This window comes from Triticum urartu, chromosome 5 (genome assembly GCF_003073215.2).
Source record: "Triticum urartu cultivar G1812 chromosome 5, Tu2.1, whole genome shotgun sequence".
Taxonomy (NCBI): domain Eukaryota; kingdom Viridiplantae; phylum Streptophyta; class Magnoliopsida; order Poales; family Poaceae; genus Triticum; species Triticum urartu.
The window spans coordinates 378,778,302-378,800,107 of NC_053026.1; the positions used below are offsets into that span (position 1 = coordinate 378,778,302).

At 44.6% G+C, this 21,806-nt stretch overlaps 3 protein-coding genes across 7 annotated transcripts; 1 reads left to right on the forward strand and 2 right to left on the reverse strand.

Annotated features, from left to right (window-relative positions):
- The first annotated feature begins 8,403 nt into the window (after nucleotides 1–8,403).
- On the forward strand, nucleotides 8,404–11,786 carry LOC125556039. 4 transcript variants are annotated; one of them, XR_007304983.1, is made up of 6 exons: nucleotides 8,404–9,041; nucleotides 9,272–9,415; nucleotides 10,302–10,553; nucleotides 11,200–11,266; nucleotides 11,445–11,563; nucleotides 11,636–11,786. XR_007304983.1 is itself a non-coding variant. In XM_048718840.1 (5 exons), exons 2-5 carry the CDS (start codon nucleotides 9,330–9,332, stop codon nucleotides 11,448–11,450), a joined length of 318 nt encoding a protein of 105 aa, XP_048574797.1. In that variant the 5' UTR covers nucleotides 8,404–9,041; nucleotides 9,272–9,329; the 3' UTR covers nucleotides 11,451–11,786. The 4 variants fall into 4 exon arrangements, 2 of the variants coding, with proteins under 2 accessions (XP_048574797.1, XP_048574796.1); XR_007304982.1 differs by having other exon boundaries at nucleotides 11,445–11,786; XM_048718840.1 differs by having other exon boundaries at nucleotides 10,395–10,553; nucleotides 11,445–11,786.
- Nucleotides 11,787–12,650: 864 nt separating this feature from the next.
- On the reverse strand, nucleotides 12,651–14,677 carry LOC125556040 (endo-1,4-beta-xylanase 4-like). Its single transcript, XM_048718842.1, has 3 exons — nucleotides 14,585–14,677; nucleotides 14,152–14,407; nucleotides 12,651–14,053 (listed from the first exon to the last, which is right to left on the reverse strand). Exons 1-3 carry the CDS (start codon nucleotides 14,675–14,677, stop codon nucleotides 12,651–12,653), a joined length of 1,752 nt encoding a protein of 583 aa, XP_048574799.1.
- A 3,650-nt stretch (nucleotides 14,678–18,327) lies between these two features.
- On the reverse strand, nucleotides 18,328–21,456 carry LOC125509149 (ubiquitin-like). 2 transcript variants are annotated; one of them, XM_048674052.1, is made up of 4 exons: nucleotides 21,278–21,456; nucleotides 20,293–20,479; nucleotides 19,965–20,031; nucleotides 18,328–18,766 (listed from the first exon to the last, which is right to left on the reverse strand). In XM_048674052.1, exons 1-4 carry the CDS (start codon nucleotides 21,378–21,380, stop codon nucleotides 18,728–18,730), a joined length of 396 nt encoding a protein of 131 aa, XP_048530009.1. In that variant the 5' UTR covers nucleotides 21,381–21,456; the 3' UTR covers nucleotides 18,328–18,727. The 2 variants fall into 2 exon arrangements, with proteins under 2 accessions (XP_048530009.1, XP_048530008.1); XM_048674051.1 differs by having other exon boundaries at nucleotides 18,345–18,766; nucleotides 20,293–20,515; nucleotides 21,278–21,452.
- Between the last annotated feature and the right edge of the window lie 350 nt (nucleotides 21,457–21,806).

Consider the following 21,806-nt stretch of genomic DNA (forward strand, 5'->3'; position numbering starts at 1 on the left):
ACTGCTCACACGTCATCGGAGAGGCTATGGTGTTGATGTAGAAGCCCTCCATGATCGATTCCCTCTCCGGTGGAGCTCCGAAAAAGGCCCCAAGATGGGATCTCTTGGGTACAGAAGGCTGCGGCGGTGGAAATACGGTTTCGTGGTGCTCCTTTGTTTTCGGGGTATATGGATATATATAGGAGGAAGAAGTAGGTCGGTGGAGCTACGAGGGGCCCATGAGGGTGGGGGCGCCCAGGGGGGCAGGCGCGCCGCCCTGCCTCGTGGCTCCCTCGTTTCTTTCTTGACGTCCACTCCAAGTCCCCTGGATCACGTTTGTTCCAAAAATAACTCTCCCGAAGGTTTCATTCCGTTTGGATTCCATTTGATATTCTTTTTCTGTGAAACACTGAAATAGGCAAAAAAATAGCAATTTGCACTGGGCCTTGGGTTAGTAGGTTAGTCCCAAAAATAATATAAAAGTGTATAAATAAGCCCATTAACATCCAAAACAGATAATATAATAGCATGGAACAATCAAAAATTATAGATACGTTGGAGACATATCAGTAGCCCCAAGGGCCGTCTCATTACGATGTGATGAGTCGGGTCTTCAATAAGGCAAGTAAAAAATGACTTTGCATTAGCCCCCAAGTGTCATGGTGCATGCTTGCAGCGACATGGGACTTGCATATTTGTTGTAATCTCAACTTTGAACAATGTAGCCCCCAAGTGCCGGGTCGTAAGCGTGCAGCGACTCGGGACTACTCCTTCCATTATAGAATAAATCATATCCATTGATAAAATAATAGCCATTGCGCTGAAGCGACTTTGAAAACCTCAATCATAATACTGGTTATTAATAACCATAACAAAAAATCCAGCCATGTTGGCTATTCAAGATTTGAATAATATAATCCAATGATTTATAAGCGCATGATTCCAATGGCGCAATCCAAAATATACTAGCGACTTAACATCCAAAACCAGGGCAGGGGGTAATATTCCAGAACTTAGAGCATATCGCTTCCAAGTATATAAGATCATCATACACTAACGACTTATTGTCCAAAGCCATGTCGGGTTAATAAACACTGGATAATTTCATGTATGAACCATAAGGCATCATAGCCCTCATCGGTTTTTAACCATGTATTAATATGTCACAGGAGAGGAACCTCAAAAAATGTTCAAATCAAATAACAAAAAATCAAGGCTTTCATAGGCGGCCAGGCCTAAAAAATCAAGTGCTTTCAAGGGCCGCACATCCACTGAGTTAAACCTTCATACAAACCTTATAAGCCGGACCTCACATAACCAATCGTCGTTTTAACTTTGACAAGTTCAGGGTCTGTATAAGATTGACTTGTCAAAAGTACGGCGGGTCATTCGAAGATTACCTGGGTGGAGTGGCAGACTTAAAAAGGCAGGATAACCCGGGTTTTTAGGTGAAAAAACCTGGCTTTCAAGCCTATTACAAGGGTCATAAAAACTCTTGTCCGTTGAACAAAGAGCCCCCAAGTAACATTTTATTTCAGGCATATAAGCCGGATCAACAAGAGTAATCATAGCTATGCTCGATGAGCAGGAAGCCCCCAAGTGATATATTTCTGAGCTGTGCTCGCCGGGTACCTATGTTTGAGTTGTGTTGTCCAATAAACTCTCTTTGGTCCCTAGTGTGAGGACTTAGTCGTGAGGCCAACGCATCTATGTGGTAGCTTGAGAGGGGTTGATCGGGATGAGAGACGTTAAGCGTATTAACACACAAGAGAAGGGTTTAGACAGCTTCGGGCCCCGGGAAACATCATCCGGTAATAGCCCTATATGCTGTTTGTGGCTAGGTCTCACTATACTCATGAGGGACTCACCGCATAAGCTGGCTCCCCTTTGTTGTATCTAGCCTTGGCGATTATTTTATGTCCCTCTTGGGGTGCCCTGCCCCTCCTTATATAAGTTGAAAGGGCGGGTTACATGTAGAGTCCTAGTCGGATTAAGACTTAAACTATTCTGACTTATCATCACGGGCTTCTCTCCATGGGCTTCTTAACGTCTTGGGCTTCTTAACATCTCGGGCTTGTTAACCCCAGGCGACTCCGTCTGCCAGGTTATTGTCTGGCTTGCCATTATCTGCCGGCTTACCATATGGCTTACCATCTGACTTACCATTATCTGCCGGCTTACCATCTAGCTTATAATCTGGCTCATAATCTGTTCGCCGGCTTACAATCTGGATTATAACTGTCCGTCGACTTACCATCTGGCTTATAACTGTCCGCCGACTTACCATCTGTCTTACTAATATCTGGCTTATAATCTGTCTTGTCATCAATGAAATACCAAGTCCTGGCCGGGTCATATCTCCGGCCGGGTCATACCGCGGGGTATATCCCCGACAGCCATCATCATCTTGCACCTTTGATCTCCATCTCGAAAGTACCGTCATGATCTCTATCGTCACCAGCATGACACCATGATCTCCATCATCTTGATCTTTATCAATGTGTCGTCACATGGTCATCTCGCCAACTATTACTTTTGCAACTATTGCTATCGCATAGCTATAAAGTAAAGCAAGTATATGGCGCTTGCATCTTATGCAATAAAGAGACAACCATAAGGATCCTGCCAGTTGCCGATAACTTTAACAAAACATGATCATCTCATGCAACAATTTATATCTCATGACGTCTTGACCATATCACATCACAACATACCCTGCAAAAACAAGTTAGACGTCCTCTACTTTGTTGTTGCAAGTTTTACGTGGCTGCTACGGGCTTCTAGCAAGAACCGTTCTTACCTACGCATAAAAACCACAACGATTTTTTTGTCAAGTGTGCTGTTTTAACCTTCAACAAGGACCGGGCGTAGTCAAACTCGATTCAACTAAAGTTGGAGAAACAGACACCCACTAGCCACCTGTGTGCGAAGCATGGCGGTAGAACCAGTCTCATGAACGTGGTCATGTAATGTCGATCTGGGCTGCTTCATCCAACAATACCACCGAATCAAAGTATAACATGCTGGTAAGCAGTATGACTATTATCGCCCACAACTCTTTGTGTTCTGCTCCTGCATATAACATCTACGCATAGACCTGACTTGGATGCCACTTTTGGGGAACGTAGTATTTCAAAAAAATTCCTACGATCATGCAAGATCTATCTAGGAGAAGCATCGCAATGAGCGGGGAGAGTGTGTACACGTACCCTCGTAGACAGAAAGCGGAAGCGTTTAGTAACGCGGTTGATGTACTCGAACGTCTTCGCGATCCAACCGATCCAAGTACCGAATGCACGGCACCTCCACGATGTGCACACGTTCAACTCGGTGACGTTCCTCGAACTCTTGATCCAGTTGAGGCAGAGCGAGAGTTTTCTCAGCACGACGACATGGTTACGGTGATGATGAAGTTACTGACGCAAGGCTTCGCCTAAGCACTACGACAATATGACCGAGGTGGAAAACTATGGAGGGGGGCATCGCACACGGCTAAGAAAAATCTTGTGTGTCTATGGGGCCCCTCCCCCGTATATAAAGGAGGGGAGGAGGAGGAGGAGGGCCGGCCACAAGGGGCGCGCCCAAAGTGGGGATTCCTACTCCTAGTAGGAGTAGGTTTCCCCCTTTCCTAGTCCAAGTAAGAGAAGAAGAAAAGAGAGGAGAGGGAGAAGGAAAGAGGGGGGCGCTGCCCCCTCCCTAGTCCAATTCGTACCAGCCCATGGGTGGGCACGTGGTCTCCCCTTGTCGCCCTTCTCTTCTTTCCACTAAGGCCCATGAAGGCCCAATACTTCCCCCGGCGAATTTCCGTAACTCTCTAGTACTCCGATCCCCCGGCGAATTTACGGTCTGAATGATGAAGCTATTGTGGTGATCAAGGTGTTTGGACCAGAGTACTTGAGAGAAACAACTTCCAAAGACACCCCACGGCTCATGGAACTTTCAGAAGCAAGAGGTAGGCCAGGTATGCTCTGATCTCTGGATTGCATGCACGGGCAATGGAAGAATTGCTTATATGCACTACAATGGCAATATCAGGGCCAATGCAAAGAAGCCCGCCATCATTTTTGAAGCACTTGCATCACAAGACTTCTGGATTTGGCACTCTTTCTTTGGGATGTCCGGTCTCACAATGATATCAACATGCTGCAGTGGCATGGGCAGAGCTACAAGGGTACTTGGGTGTACAAATGTACACCCATCATTTTGCCAAAAAAAACATTAAGTATTCACATGTACAGAATAATATGCATCATATAAATTAGAAAACATGAGTAAATCTATAAATTAGGGACTTTCAACACCCATTATATGAATGTTAGCTCCGCCACTGTGCAGCGGTCCCCATTGTTTGCGATATTCTGTGCGAAAACTCCTCTATGCAACTATAACATGAATGGTCATGACTGCAACATGGGCTATTATCTTTGTGATGGTATTTATCCTTCATGGAAGGCCTTTGTCAAGATCATATCTAATCCAAGGGGTGAGAAAAAATCTCACTTTTCCCGGCAAGGAGTTAGAAAGGACCTTGAGACGGCATTTGGAGAGCTCCAAACCATTTTTGTAGTTGTGTTGAGGACCTGTAAAAATATTGGATCCAGAGACATTGTGTGTGCGTGGGAGGGGCCGGGGGGTGATGACAGCCTGTGTGTGATTATGCACAACATGATTGTGGAGGATGAGGGTGACGGAGTTTGTCACGGTATGGAATTTGAGCGCATGAGTGATCCTCTCCGACTTGCAGAACAGAATCTGACAACGTTTGAGGATTTTAGCCAAATGTATCAATAGATTCTCCATGTAGCAACTCATGAGCAACTTCAACAGATCTAGTTGAGCATTTGTGGGCACTTCGAGGGAAGAACTAACAAATGTATCCGCATAAGTTGAATTCAAGTTTAAACTATTTTATCAGAAAACTTCATGTTTAGATATTCCCTCCCTCCCAAAATAAGTAACTCAACTTTGTCCTAACTTTGATACAAACTTAGTACATAGTTGAGTCACTTATTTTAGGACGGAGTGATTAATGTTTATATTTGAATTGTTATTGCATTGGGATCTTTGCACAACATGATTATGGTGAATTTATCTTTAATCTATACCTATACCAATATAAAAAGACACAAAGGGACAAATCCAATAATCGGAACCATCAAACCATGTCAAGCCAACGACCTACATTCTCCAATGGTGAGCCTTCAACATGTTTCTCATGCAATTAATACCATACCAAAAATCAACGTCTACGCTAATCACACAATAACTGCATAATTGATATCCTACCTATTATCAATGTACGATCAATTTCCTTCCTAATATCAACGTGCATTGCATGTACGTATTTACTAGTTATTTTAAGTGCTCTGGGTATAGGAAAAAAATAGAGACAAATATTTCATGCATAGGGTTGGATGACTGTCACCTATCTGCTATCCACGAACATGTCCAGACATATCCACGGATATTTGGAGTGTCCATTTCATGGCATTAGAGATGCCCTCAAGAGGCTATTTATGCAAGAATTAAGCTTTCCTATTAACCTTTTTTTGTCATCATACAACTATTTTTTTCCGCAAACATAGTTGTGGTAACATTCACGATGAAAATTGTGTGCCAAAATCACCAATTTATCAATAAATGCATTAAGTTTGTGCGTATTACTGTCTCCGTTCTAGACAGGTGACACAAATGTGTAATAATTTTTTTTCTTACATTGAAAACTTATTAAGGAAAACACTATTTAAACTGGTTAAGGTGAAAAATAGAAACAGGATCCTGATAAGTGCCGCACGTGTGGGCTGAAGGATGTCAGATCACACGCCCTTCTAGCCACACATTGTGACACGTCAGCCTTTTTATCTTTTTCACACATGCATATATACAAGCAGAGAAGAAAACCGATGATGTCAACGAGAATCTTTGAGTTTTTCAAACTTAAAAATGTTTTATCTCTTAAATGAAAAATCCGATTGAAAATCCATTTTCAACATTAGATCCGTCGCGGCGAGAACTTCAAAACTAGATCACATATCTATATATTTCAACGATATTTTTTGGCGATCAAAAGTTGCCATGTCTATTGCACATAAATTGCCATGATGTTTACACTGAAGTTGTCATGATATGTTGCAACTACATTTTCTTCAAGTTTAAAGTAAATTTTGACATGTTATGAAAAAAGAAATTAAACTTGCCATGGTGAATTACTAAAATTTGACATGATCCAGGAAATAATTTTGACATGGTTCACAATTAAAAAGAAAATCTGTCATCGGTTACTTTAAAAATGCATGGTCAATGACCCTAATTTACCATGAACTAGAAACTAAAATTGCCATGATGAATTACTTAATTTTCCATGATACATGCACAAAAATTTGCCATGGTTCATACAAAAAATAATTTTCATGGTCAAATACTATAATCGCCATGGTCAAAATACTAAAATCACCATGATTTGTAAATTAAAATTGCCATCATGAATTACTAAAAATTGCCATGATCCATGAATTAAATTTGTTGTGGTTAATTAGTAAAAATTTCCATGGTCAATTAATAGAAAAATCATGAAAAGTAGTTGAAATACAATGGTATTTTCAAATCTAGAAGAAAAAAATAGATGAAACATATCATGGCAACTTTAGTGTAAACACTATGGCAACTTCAGTGTAACATCATGGAAACTTTTGGCCCCAAAAAAGTCGTCGAAACATATCAATATGCAATCTAGTTTTGAAGATCTCGCCAAGACAGATTCAATGATGAAAACGGATTTTTAATTGAATTTTTTATTTAAGAGATAAACCATTTTTAAGTCTAAAAAACCAAAAAGATTTCGCTGATGTCATCTATTTGATGTGGCAAAATGAATGATAATGGGAGTGTTTGGACCATGTTGTGTCATGCCACACGCGTGGCAATTATCATTTGGGTAGAAATAATGTTTTCACGAAGTCAACCAAGTGAAACACACCATTAGTTACGAAACTCATCAAAGATGTGTGGATTGGCCACACATCTCAAGTTTGGGTTGCAAAGCACGTATTTCATGTGTTGATTGGCCACACATCTAGTAAAATATGATGTAGTGGTTACATAACTTTGTTTTATGAGCACCTTGATCGCTTTCTGACCCCACAAATGAAATGACGCTAATGTGGCGTGTTGACTAGGTAAAGGAGATCATTTTGGCACAATGTACAATAATCAGTGAGTATACCGCATTGCTGGAAGCGAGTATTTTACAAAAAAGACCCTTACATAATCTATTTAAGATTCTTTTCACACACATTGTGATTCGAGTTAAAATTCCCCAATCCGATATAGGGCACATACAATGATGATATCTTAACGATGCCACATACAATAATTAGTGAGGTAGAAAACATTGCATTCTCTTGCCTAAGAAATGACCTCTTAATAAGAAAGCTTTAAAAAATAAAGACGCCAAAGGGCGTCTGATAAAAAACAAAACAAAAAACAAAAGTCAGTACAATGGACAGAAAACTCGGCGCGGATGGACCAGAAAAGCTAAATTACATTGAAAATGATATTAGACTTGTTCTTCCTTAGTTGTATGCCGCCCGCTAAAGATTGAAAATTTGACTTAACCAACACTAAAGGAAAGGGACACCCGCTGACGCACTTGTCATACCAGGCTTTCAAGACTGCAATAGCTACTCGCCCCCTGAGACGAGATCTATAAGTCAGCGAAGCATGCATCACCCCAGATAGTACATGCTTGCAATCGATCACCACCATTTAGAGGGTTGGAGAAACTGAACCATGCCACCGAACAACATGAAAGAAGATGTCAAAGCCGCCGCACCAATAGACATCCAATAGCTCTCGCTGAAAGACACACCAACTGCCAAGATCGAAAGAGAACCAACAGATGTGGGGAGACAAACTCTCACAAGCATCTTCCGCAACGCCGAATTGGACATTGTCGATGTAGGAAGCTACCAAAGAGACATTAATTCAACACACCATCGCCGCGACCACCTCGTCGATATCACTAGAGAAACAAAAATCTAAGGAAAAGAAAATGAAACGACGGGTCCCCACTCCCGTCTATGTGGTAGCCGGACAGGAAAGAGGGGGAGGACTGAGGCGCTGGCCTGTGGGGAAGTTGTGACATCACCGACTAGGGTTGCGAGTTATGAGCAGCAACCGGTGAGTTTGTCATGCTTTTCGTAGTCTCTACTACTATTAAACAAGCAAACATATTCTTTTCTAAACACACCTGAAAACACGTACACAGAACTACCGAGAGAAAATATCACCACACGATCTGGCCCACCTAATTAGATCTAACCGTCAACATAAAACTTAACCCTCACCTGTGTACGTCTAGCAATTCACGAGGGCGGACGAAACTCTGCCATATCTATCGAACGCTTGTAGTCCGCGGCCAAGAAAAATAGGCACAATTAACGTGTCCTCCCCTGCCGTGGACGTTGCCGCTGGCGATTGTGACGGCCACGAGAATCCCCTCTGTGTCGGCGTCCCTGGCGGCTGCACTCGCCGAGCCATCCTCGGGATCATCCGCGGGTTCTTTCCCTTGGGCTCTCCGAGACCTAGCACCCATTCCCTTATTTCACCTCCCGTCGAGGAAGACCGGTAAGAGTAGGCAGGGGGAGATGGGAATGGGAGGTCGGTCCTGTGGTACGCGGTGAGGGACGAGGCACCGCTGCGGCAGGAGAAGAAAGCGCGGGCGGGAGCTGACGCCCGCGGAGCGCCTGCTCGACCTCGTCGAGCTGAAGCGGCTGCGGCGGGCGGGATGGGGGACGGGTCGGTGCGGGCCAAGAAGTCCGGGGTGACGACAAGGTGATGAAGGGCGTGTGCAGGGTGTGATCCGGCTGCCAGGATCTCGCTACCGTCTGGGTCGTCGGGCCGCAATGTGGGGTGACGGAAGCCACGACAAACCCGCAGCAGCCGGTGGTGGCCGCCTCCGGTGGGCGGCACACGAGGCCTCCTAGCCGGCGTCGCAGTCGGCAAGCAAGCCTGAGAAGTGGCGTGGTGGAGCGGCCCCTGGGTTGCAGTCATCAATAATAAAGGTATGTTCTCTGCCCATATCTCTATTGTATGCGCATCCTCAAGAAGTACCCCAACTCTCACCTCGACACCGTGAAACTCAACAAGATGTTCGTGGCCATGCTCCGCAGCAAGTAGCTTCGGTGATTGACTCATATGTCATATCTCCCTCTATATCAGTTGACATGATTCTGCATCCAGTGTAGCATTATTTTCAAGATCTGATTTCTGAACACCTCTTGCTGTAATACAGGGCCTCCCTTAGCTGGTATAATGTGAGGTACAAGGCTGAGGAGATTTTCAAGGATTTGATGGCCAAGACTCCCAAGTTCAATGACCTGCTGCGGTTGCCCAATCACCGAGACAGGCCCCACCGCATTCTCCCCATAGGATCCTGGTATGTTCTTCGTACTTCAAATTCTCACTCATGTTCTGAATCCTTGACAATCTAAGTCATCACACCTTGCTCCATTTCAACAAGTATGTGATTGATCTTCAGTTCCAGTTAGAATTGATGTATCTATACTCTTTATAATTGATGTAATCAAATTGGTTGCTTCAAATTTTGTTCGGGTATGTGCTTTCACTGATTACCTTAATACCAGTAATTCATGATTTTCGCTTCATATATGAAATGATTTGGCTGCTCTTGATTAATATCCTTCAGTACACCTGTAAGTTCTATAGCAAATGGTTGTAAGCAGTCTCGGTTCGACTAACAATATTGATAGATACCAAATAGTGCTACCAATCATCAATGTCAACTATCCCAACTCTATATTAGTTCTAGCAAATAATCTGATAGAAAATAATCGATTTCAGAAAAAATCTGCAAAACTTGTAAGTTTACACAATTCTGTTGTTTTAATCTTTGCACTAAGAATTTCCATGCCTATATTTTTATAGGTATTCTTAGCAATTCGGATTGTACACTGAAATTTAGGTGCTTTTGGAGAGCTTACTGTACAATAAAATTATCTACCTTGCAACATCATTTATACTTCATGTTTGGGGTTCTATTCATGAGCACTAGGCACTTCCCGACACTGCCACAATTATTCTAGAACCTCTTTAAATTTGCAATTGTCATCAGACCATGTCACGTGTCCAGTACAGGTTTTCCAGTCAACTATTCAGATTATTGACTTTGGACGATATTTTCAGTCCTACTGAGTTTGCAAAGGACGCGCCAGGCCAAGATTAATTACAATTTTTGTAAATTACATCGATTTATTCATGTACCTGCTCCTTAAATTATAGTGATTCAATCATAGAAATTTCAGGTCTTTCTTCGAGTGTCCGGAAAAATGATTCAACGCACGTTTGCCAGAAACTGTAGAAACACGTGTTGAGCATGTCAGTCTATGCATGGGCAGGAGTGAACCTGTAGATTATGCTGGAGACGAGTATCCAAAAAAAGTCTTCGAGATGGCGTTGCTGCTGCTGCTGCTCCAGTGCTCCTTCTATGGGCAAAGTGGAGGCTGCAGTTCGAGGACTTCAAGGAGGAAAGGAAGACATGATTGCTTCTTGGAGAGGTGAGTTGTTTCCTTGCAGAAAAAAAATCTTTAGAGTTGTTTGACTGAACCTTTTCCACTGTCATTGTTATGTTGAGATAAAAAAACTTGCATGAATTGTTATTGGTCACTCAATGCCGGAGCCGTTGTTGGTTAATTAGAAATTGGATTGTACTCCAAGAGTCCATAAGATGTCATTTCCATATGTGGTAGCTAATTTCAGAACTTGGCAACATTTTTCTAAATATAGGGCTGGGCAGTATGAGCCAACCACAGGGGAGGATATTTCAAGAGAATAAACTGATTGTAGTTGCCGAATTGGTATTAGTAAGTTGCTGTTCCAACTTCCTAGAGAACCACAGGGGTTCTTTTCTAAAAATGCTTCTAATGCGTAATTCATCTAAGGAGTGTTTTAGTGTTGTGATTCAGCCCTCCTGCAAGCGGTCATTTTGGAGCTTTCCATTGCCTCCGGCGAATGTCATCTCCCAGCTTGTGGCCTTGCCCCCAAGTTTTTTCTTACTGTAGTACGCCGCAAATGATTTTCTATTGGTTATTTTAACTGATCACAACACTCCATATAGAAAGCGTGATAATAAGATTGCCCCTTTTGTGTTTTCTACAAAAAGTAGCCTCCATGCTTCTCAAATCTGGGTGTTGTTTTCTCCAGAGGCTTTCATTTACAGAGAAGCACATCAATGGAGAAAAAAGGTGTGGTGAAAGGCAATCTGTTTCAGGTACATACTCTGTACTGATTAAAACATACGAGCAAGGTTGCCAAAATGATATTCTATCTCAAAATGTTTTCTAAAACCTGACCTCATAAATTTTGTTGTCTTATTCATATTTGTTCTCCACCGCTTTTTGTCCATAGCTTTTGGTCTCATTCTCTTCATTGTGTTGGGATTTTACAAGCATTGAGCAGTCACATGGCAAGTATAAGGGACATCCTCACTGCAACAGAGAGGTTGAAATAAGAAGTTGAGGTGATCAATCAAGGCAATAAATTGTATCATATTCTTCTGAATGAAGAGGTACCTATCCCCACTGTTTCAAAATCGAATATCGGAATGGTGCTTTGGTTTTTTTACTCTTATTTGTTGCAGCGCATCGCGACGATGACGAGCACTTGTGTTTTTGACATGCTGCACGTCTGTTTTTGTCGACCTTTGATTCATGTATATATGTAAATTCTATGGAAATGTATCATATGAAATGTGAATTCATAACTCTATGTTTGATGTAATCTTTATTATGTATATTCTCAATAATGAAATACATATTAATATGAAATTCTTTTTTCATTCATTTCTTATTTTTCCTAACGGTTATAACAGACTAGGATATATCACTCCCTGCTTTGCCAAACCATTTTTTTAGACACTAATTTGCCAAAACTGACACCCACATAACCATTGCTCATGTTTGAACTATGAAGTCATCACTTAAATATCCCACTAAGTTTTTTTGCATGGTTTGACGTGCATTGCACGTGCACAATTACTAGTACTCCCTCCTTCCATCTATATAGGGCCTAATGCGTTTTTTAAGACCGCCTTTGACTATTGAAAAGATTAATAATGCATGACATGCATAATGTGAAAATTATATCATTGAAAGCTCCTTTCACACATGAATTTAACGGTGTGCTTTATGTAAGTTGCATGTCATATATTATTGCTCTAATATTTGGTCAAAGTTAGCCTTAAAAAATGTATTAGGCCCTATATAGATGAAAGGAGGAAGTAGCAACCAGTCACCGCTCTTAACAAGAAAGATTGACATTTATCTTTGTTGTACGGGATTCTTCCTTGTATTCACAATTTTTTAATTTTTACTTTTATTCTATCACCCCATAATTTCTTTAAGAGCTCGTAACATTAAATGCCAGAGATATCAATACTACATTATATAACAAGTTCCCTTTCTATTCCATTCCTAACATGGGGAGGTTCCTTTATTTTACTATTTGTTTCCGTTATCTGATGGTAGTGAAAAAGAAAATATAACAAGTTTTATTGCATTCTCTAGTTGGCGTGGAACTACATAAAAGAAGAATTCCTATGATCGCCTTATTTTATCAACCATTCTACGTGGCTAAATAAGTCTCATAGTATATTCCTACAGCTTCACACTGATGATGTGCTCGGAGGCTGCTGACCCCGCATCCACCGTCATGGTGTGGGACACGGCCGTCGTCTGCGAAGGGTGGTCCACCGTTAACTTGTAATCGCCGTGGGCGAGGTCGAGCTCGAGCATTCCATTCGCGTCGGTGGCGGCGGACGTCTTGTGCGTCTTCCACTCGGCGATGAGCTTGTCGACGAGGTCGCCGACGGGTAGGTTCTTGAAGCTGTTGTCGGTGAGGCACATGACGTAGCATCCGTAGGGGTGCCACGCGGCCCACATGACGATGCCCTGCACGCCCGGGTGGCCGTAGGCTTCCCTTAGCACCTGCTCGAGGAACTTGACCTGGTTGGGGCCCTTGACGACGTCGACCTCGGTCATCCACATTGGCAGCTTGAGCTGCGCGAGCGTGTCGAGGGCGCCCCTGACGTAGGGGAGATTGGGCGTGGTGAAGTGGCTCTCGAGCCCGACACCGAACTTGAAGCCGGCGTTGCCAGGGTAGCCCTGAATGAGCTTCATCTTGGCGACGTACTTGGTGGGCGTGCCGTTGGGGTCCATGGGCTGCTCCAGCGTGTTGAACTCGTTCATGAAGAGGACGGCGGTGTGGTCGATCTGGCCGACCTGCTGGTAGATCATGGGCGACGCGCTGGGGCCGAGCTTGGTCTCGAAGAAGTTGAAGTGCAGGTTCTCGTTCACCACGTCCCAGTGGATGAGCTTCCCGGCGTAGCGCGACACCACGTTCTTGAGCCGCTTCTGCATGGCCGCCTTGAGCTGGTTCAGGTTCATCGGCATCACCCACTTGAGCTGCGAGCTCTGGTCGTCCCAGAACACGTTGTGCCCGCGCACCTTGACGCCGTACTTCTGGGCCAGCGCCAGCATGGCGTCCGGGGTGCGGTAGTCCTCCTGGTTCTGGACCCACTCCGTGCCGTACCACTTCATCTCGTTCTCCATGGTGGCCACCGTGAAGCGCGAGAAGAACCACTTCTCGTACGCCGGGTTGCCCAGGATCTCCTTGGTCATCGCGTTGCCGAACGGGAACCCGGCGCGGAGTTGCTGGATGCTCACGTTGGCGTTCGCCATCGGCTGCCCGTCGGGGCCCCTGGCGACGATCTTCACCGTGCTCCGGCGGGCCTTGTTGGCGGACTGGCGAGCGTGGGCGTTCCATTCCTCGAAAGAGAAGGGCTGCAGGGAGACGCTGTCCACCCAGATGTCCACCGGAGCGTCACTCTCGAAGAAGACCTCGCCTTGCCCGTGGTGATAGGCGCGCGCGGTCATGCCGCCCTTGAGCATGGTCCAGCAGCCGGACTGGGCGTCGATGGCGCCGGCGGTGATGTTCTCGCCGTTGGGGGCCTTGACCACCGCACGCACGTGGGCCGTGCCGGCCGACACCCGCAGCCATGCTGCACACGCGGAACACCAAGATGAACTTGGTCACATGCACTGCATCATGCACACCTACGTACGTTACGTACATTCGGTATGGAATGTATATATATACCTGATAGCGAGTAGTGAGTGTCGCCCTTCATCTGGATTTTCTGGTAGACGCTGTGGGACGGCGACGCGGCCACGGCGCCGGTGCCCAACGGGGAGCTGCTCGCGCCCTGCACCACGGCGAACTTGTTGCCGGAGGCCGACTTTCTGACGCCGGCCTTGATGTCCCGGCGCGTCGACCACCCCATCAGGCCGTTGTTGAACTCGCCGTTCTGGATGATGCCGCCTTTGTAGAGGGGCTTCATCGGATCACCCAGGCACTGAAACCACAACGACATGCTTGTAAACGAATTATGAAAACTGATGGTTGTTTCTTTGTCACACAACAATATCGATCTAACTATAGATTTCGTTTTTGGAGGCTGCATGCATGCATGCACAGATCAAGATCGAGACAAACAACACCAGAAAGACTCAACAGGAACGCCGTGACTTGCCTCGATACTAGCCCTATGATCATATTCCACAGACTGGACAATGCACCCTGCATCAACACAGACACACGTCAGCGAGGTGACCGTGCGTTTCATGCCCATATTCACGTTAATTAACGTACGGGCACATAAAATTAATCACCATCAAGGCATCAACTGACCTTGGAGCAGCGAGATCCATAGCAAAGAGAGCACCAGTTTCTCGACGAAATTCCTCATTGTCACTCCCTCTGAGTTACTCGTACTGACTGAGATGCGTTAGTGAATGGACAGATGGAGGTAAATATCCCACATATATAAGCACGCACTGCAGAGTAACCGGTGAATTTGTCAGTTTCACTTGACTCGGCACTACTCAGCGACAGATACGGTGTAACGAAGAGGCAGTTCAGAATGTGCGGATGCCATATCAAGTTCCCAAAGAGTGTTACAGACTGTGTCCTCGTTGCATGCGTCGCCCCAGCCACTCGTGTTGGAGCTCCTCCAGCAGAGCTGTCGTGTGTGGCCGATCACCGTAAATAACCGCCGGTGTAATATTTTGACCCCCAAAATCAATCGAGCAGAGTCGTTACGAGCTCCATCGTCATGTTTTTGGAGATCACTCTAAACCGAACCTGCACGCCTCCATATTTGAAGGGTGTTTTTGGAGCACACTTCATCCTGAAAAAGGTTTGGCCCGACCGACATTTCCCCACTCTTCTTTCATCGTGTGACGCCTCCTCCCTCCCTCGTCATAGCGTCGTCTTTAGCGCCCGCAGTCCCCGCCGACAACACCATGGACTCTATCCCGACTCCCATGTCACATTCCTCTGGTTTGAAGCCGGTTCCCGCGACTTCGCTGCCTACACATCACCTCCCGCTCTCCGCTGGCCCAACATTAGTGCAGAAATGCCACCAGACTGACTTCATAAGTGATGCGTCAATTTCAATCCATGTCAATGCGATTTTTTTCGAAATAGTGATGGTGTGGGTATATTTGGTAGGTTACTGGTGGCGTGGCTGCATTTTCACACGACACAAGTGTGTGACACCAAGTGTCCGGCACAAGTTAATGGTGACGAGGCACAAGTCTGCACGCCACTGGTATTGTCACTAGTGCTGACGTGTGTGCCTTCTCCACATGCGCTGCAATGTGTTCCATCGAAGAACCGGGGTAAGAAGGCGGCTGCGACGGGCAGCATCCCTTCCGCTCACCCCTTCGTCTTGGTGGCGGGTGAAACTCGGATGTCTACCCAACTCCAATACATTCATAGATTTTCCTAGTTGGTAAAGAAAACCTCTTACCTGTCTTTTCTTTCGATAGGTTCATTTGAATGTAGTTTGGCAGTGAAATAATGGTGGATCTTTGTGTGTAGTGATGCTTTTGTGCATTTGGGAGCACGGTCAAGAACAAATCATTCTTAAATAGTATGGTGGATGATTTGGTTGTGGCCAATGATTTTGATCTTGTTGGTGAGTCGGTCCTGCAGTTTGAGCAATTGAATGAGGAGGACAAATATGACGAATTGGATCAATCTCATTTCTCCGGTTCTTCGAGGAAGAAAGGAATTCAGATCGTAAACTACACCAGGAGTGAGGATGCTGCTCCTCTGAGGGCATGGCAGGATATTACTCTCGATGCGATCCATCAGAAAGATCAAACGAGTGCAAACTATTGGAGGCGCATCGAGTAGGGTTCCATCATAACCTTGGCTTAAATCCAACCAAACTCTTTAATTCAAGAGATGTGCAACCATTGGGATGGTTATTTGGAACAAGTGAGGAACCCTCCTAGAGGTGTCACCAGTGACCAATATAAGAACACTCCTGTTATTTTTTAGAAAAAAGTATACTTTTCATTCTTCAATTCTTCGTGAAGTCTAGATTTGGTCCCTTAACTCAAAAACCGGACAACTTGCACCCTTAACTACTGAAACCGGACAAGATTCATCCTTGGTCACGGTTTTGATCGGTTTTGGTGTTGTCACACCCCGGTTTTGACCGTGCCGACTCAAATCCGCGTACATTTTCTAATTCCGCTTAATGTTTTCAAATTCAGGTACTTTTTCAAATACGTGAACTTTTAAAAAAATTGTGTACTTTTTCCAAATCCGCGTACTTTTTTCAAGTACACATATTTTTTTAATCCACGTACTTTTTTAAAGTTCATGTGGTTTTTTCAAATTCATGTAATTTTTTAAAATTGACGTACTTATTCATATTCGCGTACATTTTTTGGATTTGAAAATTTTATGCGAACTTGAAAACGTACGCGGATTTGAATTTCTTTCACGCAAAATAGAAAAAAAAATGTGTGGAGTTGAAAAATTATGTCAACTTGAAACAACTATCTGAATTTCAAACAAAGTTCATGGATTGGAAAAGGAACATGGATTAAAAAACTACACCAACTTTACAAAGTATGCGGATTTGAAACAAGTATGTGAATTTCAAAAACACTTCATAGATTTGAAAAAAAAATACTTGGATTTGATAAAATTACACGAACTTGAAAAAATACACTGATTTGAAAAAAGTACACAAATTTCAAAAAGGTCATGGATATGAAAAAATTAGACGAATTTGAGTCAGCACCGGTCAAAACCGGGGTCAGTCAGCACTAAAACCGGTCAAAATCGAGAGCAGGGACGAACCTTGTCCGGTTTCGTTAGTTGGGGGTGCAAGTTGTCCGGTTTCGGAGTTGAGGGACCAAATCTAGACTTCACCCAAAGTTGAGGGACGAAAAGTATACTTTTCTCTATTCTTTATTGTTGTAACCTTAAGCATTTTCAATATTGCTCCTCCACATTGTTGGAGAGTACTCGATGTCAATGAGAAGTGAAAAATGAGGAATGAGGAGGCTCCTTCAAAACATGAGAGGTCGTGAAACATTTCCTCTTTGGTATTGGATGACGGCGAGGAAGATGATGGTGATGGAGAGGATAGGGTGGCTAGAAGTCCCACACCGGTGTCTAGCGTGGAGTGGCCTGACGGAAAGGAAGTGATCAAAGAAGATGCCCAAGAAACAAGGAGACGTGCAGGTGTTAAAAAATAAGATTGATGAGTTGATCAATTAAAGGAATCAGTACATGGAGAGGAGGAAACAAGAAAAGTTGGAGATAGAGAAGAGTAAGCTTCAAAAGAAGAGGCCAAGGTTGAAAGCTATGCATGAAACTGTAAGCCCATGGAAGAAATGATGGCACGTAGGCTTCAACTTGAGGAGAATCATTTTGTTTTTGCAAGAGTAGAATCGGTTGATGCAAGAGAAGGTGTATGAGGAAAACCGGTTGATGATGTTTGATCCCACTACCATGAATCCAACATCAAGATCATTTTTGTAGGTAATACAAGTGGCGATCATGCGTTTTAGGACGACATGGAGCGCCCAACATACTTGAGGAGGAGCAGACGACATGTGATTTGTATATATCGGTTGAATGTATGCATGATGCTTTGTCTCTTTTTTCATGCAGCTTAGTTGCTTACGGAATAATACAAAACGTTCCACCCAAATCAAAATGTGTGAACAAAAAGATCGTTTCATCGAAACATGTGAACGAAAGAAGAAAATGAGATATGACGACTATGTGCTTGTGCGTCGCCTTGGCCACAGTGCCGGCCGGCGATGGACACGGAGCAGCACAGTGAAGCAACAGAATTGCCTACACTATTTGGGTGGGCCAGTTCAACAACCTGAGCAACTCAACTGAAACCGGAACAGAGAAACAGAAGGGTCATATAATACAGGAACAAAACTTGGCACATAACAGAATGCTAACAATTGGCCGAAACTGAACCAAGGTGCCTGCCATGTAAACTGGAGAAGCATCCATTCATCTATTCCAACAGAACAGAACCCATGTCCATGTGATGATAACAGCAGGAATTCGTAACTAGCATCCCTTAAGCACGGCATCACCATCAAGAGTATTTAGGGGATCATCAACAGAACCCATGATGCAACAGGAATCCATATTACTATTCAGCTAGAGTACGCATTTAGGGTGTTTAAAACCCAGCAGCAGCAGCAGGAACTTAAAAGGTACTACGGGTAACCAGAAGCTACTATGGTATCAATCAAGAAGCTAATATAAGGAGACGGTAGGGTAAATTCAGCTGGTGCGTGTCACTTGGGTATCCCTTTCTCTTGCTGGCCAGTGCAGTGCTTCATGGGTCCCTGGGTTTCAGCTTCTTCTTGGTCCTCGTCTGAAAATATAAAATGTTGAAACAGAGTTAAGTTGGCAGCCACAAGTGATTCAAATCTCTAGGAGTGGGTTATCAACCCATTGCACATACTGCTCCGGAATCGAGAGATCGACGATTCAGCACAGCAGAATATGAAGAGCAGTACACAGCAAAAATATAACTGAAGTCTGAAGGAGACATAATAACATATACAGAGCTGTACTAGTTATCTCTGTCAGCGTCAGATTGATGCAAAACACTAGTGAGCTGACTTGGCACATTGACTTTGAAACCAAACATCATGAATTTGTGTATGCTAATGATAAAGTTTCAGAGAAGGTGTTTGATGCTACAATAACTGAAGCCAAAGGCAAAGAGACATTAACAATGATAGCGTCATTATGTCTAGATTGATACACAACTGTAGTGTAGTTAGCTCCACTATGTGTCTAAAATGCTACAGTACTACTACCTTACAAGTTACAATAACTCTGAAACAAGCATCATAAATAGGTACGGATGGTGAAGAACAGAATGTGTTCGATGTTATATGACTACTGCGGCATGACAAAACGAAGAACATGCATGAACAGTATCTATCAAGTCAAATAAGCAAGTGACACCAACAAATAGAATTAAAGTTGGCAACTACTGCACAAGTGATTGAAATCTCCACGAGCAGGGTATCACTCGATTGCACACATTGTTGCAGAATGAGGATTCCAGACGGCAGAATACACACAACTGTAACTTAAGTACACGACATAACATGAACAAAGCTGTAGTAGTAAGCTCCCTGTCTCCCTTAGCATCTAGAATGATGCAAAACACTAGTGAGCTGACTTGGCATATTTACTCTGGAACAGGCATCATGAGATCAACACCTACAGAAGGTGTTGATCCTACAATGACTAGAGGCAAATAACATGGACAGGGCAATATTTATGGTGACCAAGGCCAAGAACATGAACGATGATAGCATAGTAGGCTCCATTATTTGTAAATTGATACATAAGTACCTTCCAATAACTCTGAACCAAGCATCATAACAAAACATTGTGATGAAAAACACAATATGTTCGACACCCAAGTGACACGCATATATCATGACTGAGGTATGGCGAAACAAAGAACATTGACGGACAGCATACATAAAGGCTAGTAAGGCCAAGCATGTAAGATGATAGCAAAACAATAATAGGTCGCAGTTAAGGCTCACCTCGTTGCAGTGGCCACATTTCTTCTTGCGGCAGTTGGCAGACCTGACGGGAAGGCGTGCATAGCACCTGCAAAACAAAATTGCTGTAATCTTAGGGCATCTCTACATTGCCATTGCAGTGATTGCACACAAAATTGCTTCTCAACGATTATCTTCTTATGCAAAATATGACAAGGAAATGTTTAAGAGTGGTCATATGCCACTGCTAATTATAGTTGTCAACTACAACAAACAAGCACATCAGAGATAGCTCATAGCAACCACACCTTCAAACAGCACATGCATGAACTTGACCAGACGAGGGGGAGGCATCGATTCAGGGGCTTACTTGCGGCAGATGAGCTTACGCTGCCTGTACTTGAGGGCGAGCTGAAGGAGGTTGGGCTCGATTGGTGGGTAGGTTCCCCCCTTGCCGGTGCCGCCCCTGCCGCCGTGGAGGCGGAGCACGAGGTGAAGCGTGGACTCCTTCTGGATGTTGTAGTCCGCCACCGTGTGGCCTTCTTCCAGCTGCTTCCCTGCGAAGATGAGGCGCTGCTGATCCGGCGGCACATCTGCAGTTAATTACAGCAGTCCATCAGGCGGGAGACCAGTAATTAGAGAACGACCAACACTAATTTAAGATCAACAGCAGTTAGATTTGGTATCCAAATCGAGAGTTCAAATTTGAAATGCGTCGTCGCTAGCAGGTTGCTGAAGAAAGCAGACGGTCCCATCACTTATTAGGAAACTCATAAACGCAAGCCGATCTAACTCTACCCGCGGGACTCGTCTCGGGTCAAACATGGAATCTATTGATGTGAAGCTAGCTTGAGTGCTTAACGCGACGGATCGCCCAGATCGCGCGCTCTGCTCTGTTCCCAACCAATATGAACAGCGACAGGAAGCAAGCACTACTCGGCAATCTACCAATCGAACACGCAAAAACGCAGAGAAATGTTCCTAGCATCGCCTGGATTTGATGCGCGGAAGGGTAAACCGAAAACGAAGAGTAAAACAAGCGCCTCCACAGGCCGATCGGAACAAACAGACGCAAGGGAGAGGGCATCCCGACGGCGAGCAAGCGACTGGAGCAAACGCAGAGAAATGTTTCGAGCTAGCATCTCTCGGATTCGATCGGAAACAGGCATGTGTAAACAGAAAACGAGGATTGAAACAAGCGCCTCCAATTCCGAGGTCCGACCGACACTAGAACAGGAGCGCAACAGATGCAAGCAACAGGGCTGCCGGGCGGCGAGCAGAAGGGGCAAAGGGTCGTAGGCGAGCGCGCACACCAATGCGGCACAGAGATGAGAGGCGGGGAGATGTTTCGCTACCTTCCTTGTCGTGGATCCTGGCCTTGACGTCGGCGATGTCGTGGCCGCCCTCGACCTCGAGCGTGATCGTCTTCCCCGACGGCGTCTTGACGAAGATCTGCATCTTCGCGGGTCGCCGGAGTGCAGCGTGGGTGGCGGTGGCGGTGGTGTGAGGCGGTGTGGAGTTGGATGGACAGCGCCGCGGACTTGGCGCACCTTATATAGAGCGGAGCGGAGCGTGTGAGGGGGAGGGAGGGGGGCTTGGACTTGAGTTGACGCGTCCGCTACGAAACCCTCGGAGCCCGAAGCGTGGATGGATAGGCCCGAATGGAGTGCGAGTGTGGAATCGCTAAGCCCTGCAGGGCCCGGCCCGGCCCGGGGATTTTGGTCACTGACTGGTGGACCGTACCAGTGGTGCCGTGCCGAGGAAGTTTCGATGATTTCACTCTCTGGGAAAGGGTGTTTTCTTTATTTATTTTTTGACAAAGGATGAATTTTATTAGCTTAATATGAAACATCAAGAAGATACAAATACAAAGAGCACATACCT

What these genes read in the sequence shown, in the direction of transcription:
- LOC125556040 (XM_048718842.1), bottom strand. Translation starts at nt 14,677, where the DNA reads ATGAAACGCACGGTCACCTCGCTGACGTGTGTCTGTGTTGATGCAGGG. An exon ending in ATCATAGGGCTAGTATCGAG is followed by an intron (nt 14,408 to 14,584) that starts GCAAGTCACGGC and finishes TTGTGGTTTCAG; the next exon opens with TGCCTGGGTGATCCGATGAA. An exon ending in CACTCACTACTCGCTATCAG is followed by an intron (nt 14,054 to 14,151) that starts GTATATATATAC and finishes CCGCGTGTGCAG; the next exon opens with CATGGCTGCGGGTGTCGGCC.
- LOC125509149 (XM_048674051.1), bottom strand. Translation starts at nt 21,380, where the DNA reads ATGCAGATCTTCGTCAAGACGCCGTCGGGGAAGACGATCACGCTCGAG. An exon ending in CAGGATCCACGACAAGGAAG is followed by an intron (nt 20,516 to 21,277) that starts GTAGCGAAACAT and finishes AATTAACTGCAG; the next exon opens with ATGTGCCGCCGGATCAGCAG. An exon ending in CGTAAGCTCATCTGCCGCAA is followed by an intron (nt 20,032 to 20,292) that starts GTAAGCCCCTGA and finishes TTTGTTTTGCAG; the next exon opens with GTGCTATGCACGCCTTCCCG.
- LOC125556039 (XM_048718839.1), top strand. Translation starts at nt 9,330, where the DNA reads ATGGCCAAGACTCCCAAGTTCAATGACCTGCTGCGGTTGCCCAATCAC. An exon ending in ATTCTCCCCATAGGATCCTG is followed by an intron (nt 9,416 to 10,394) that starts GTATGTTCTTCG and finishes ATGCATGGGCAG; the next exon opens with GAGTGAACCTGTAGATTATG. An exon ending in TGAAAGGCAATCTGTTTCAG is followed by an intron (nt 11,267 to 11,454) that starts GTACATACTCTG and finishes AGCATTGAGCAG; the next exon opens with TCACATGGCAAGTATAAGGG.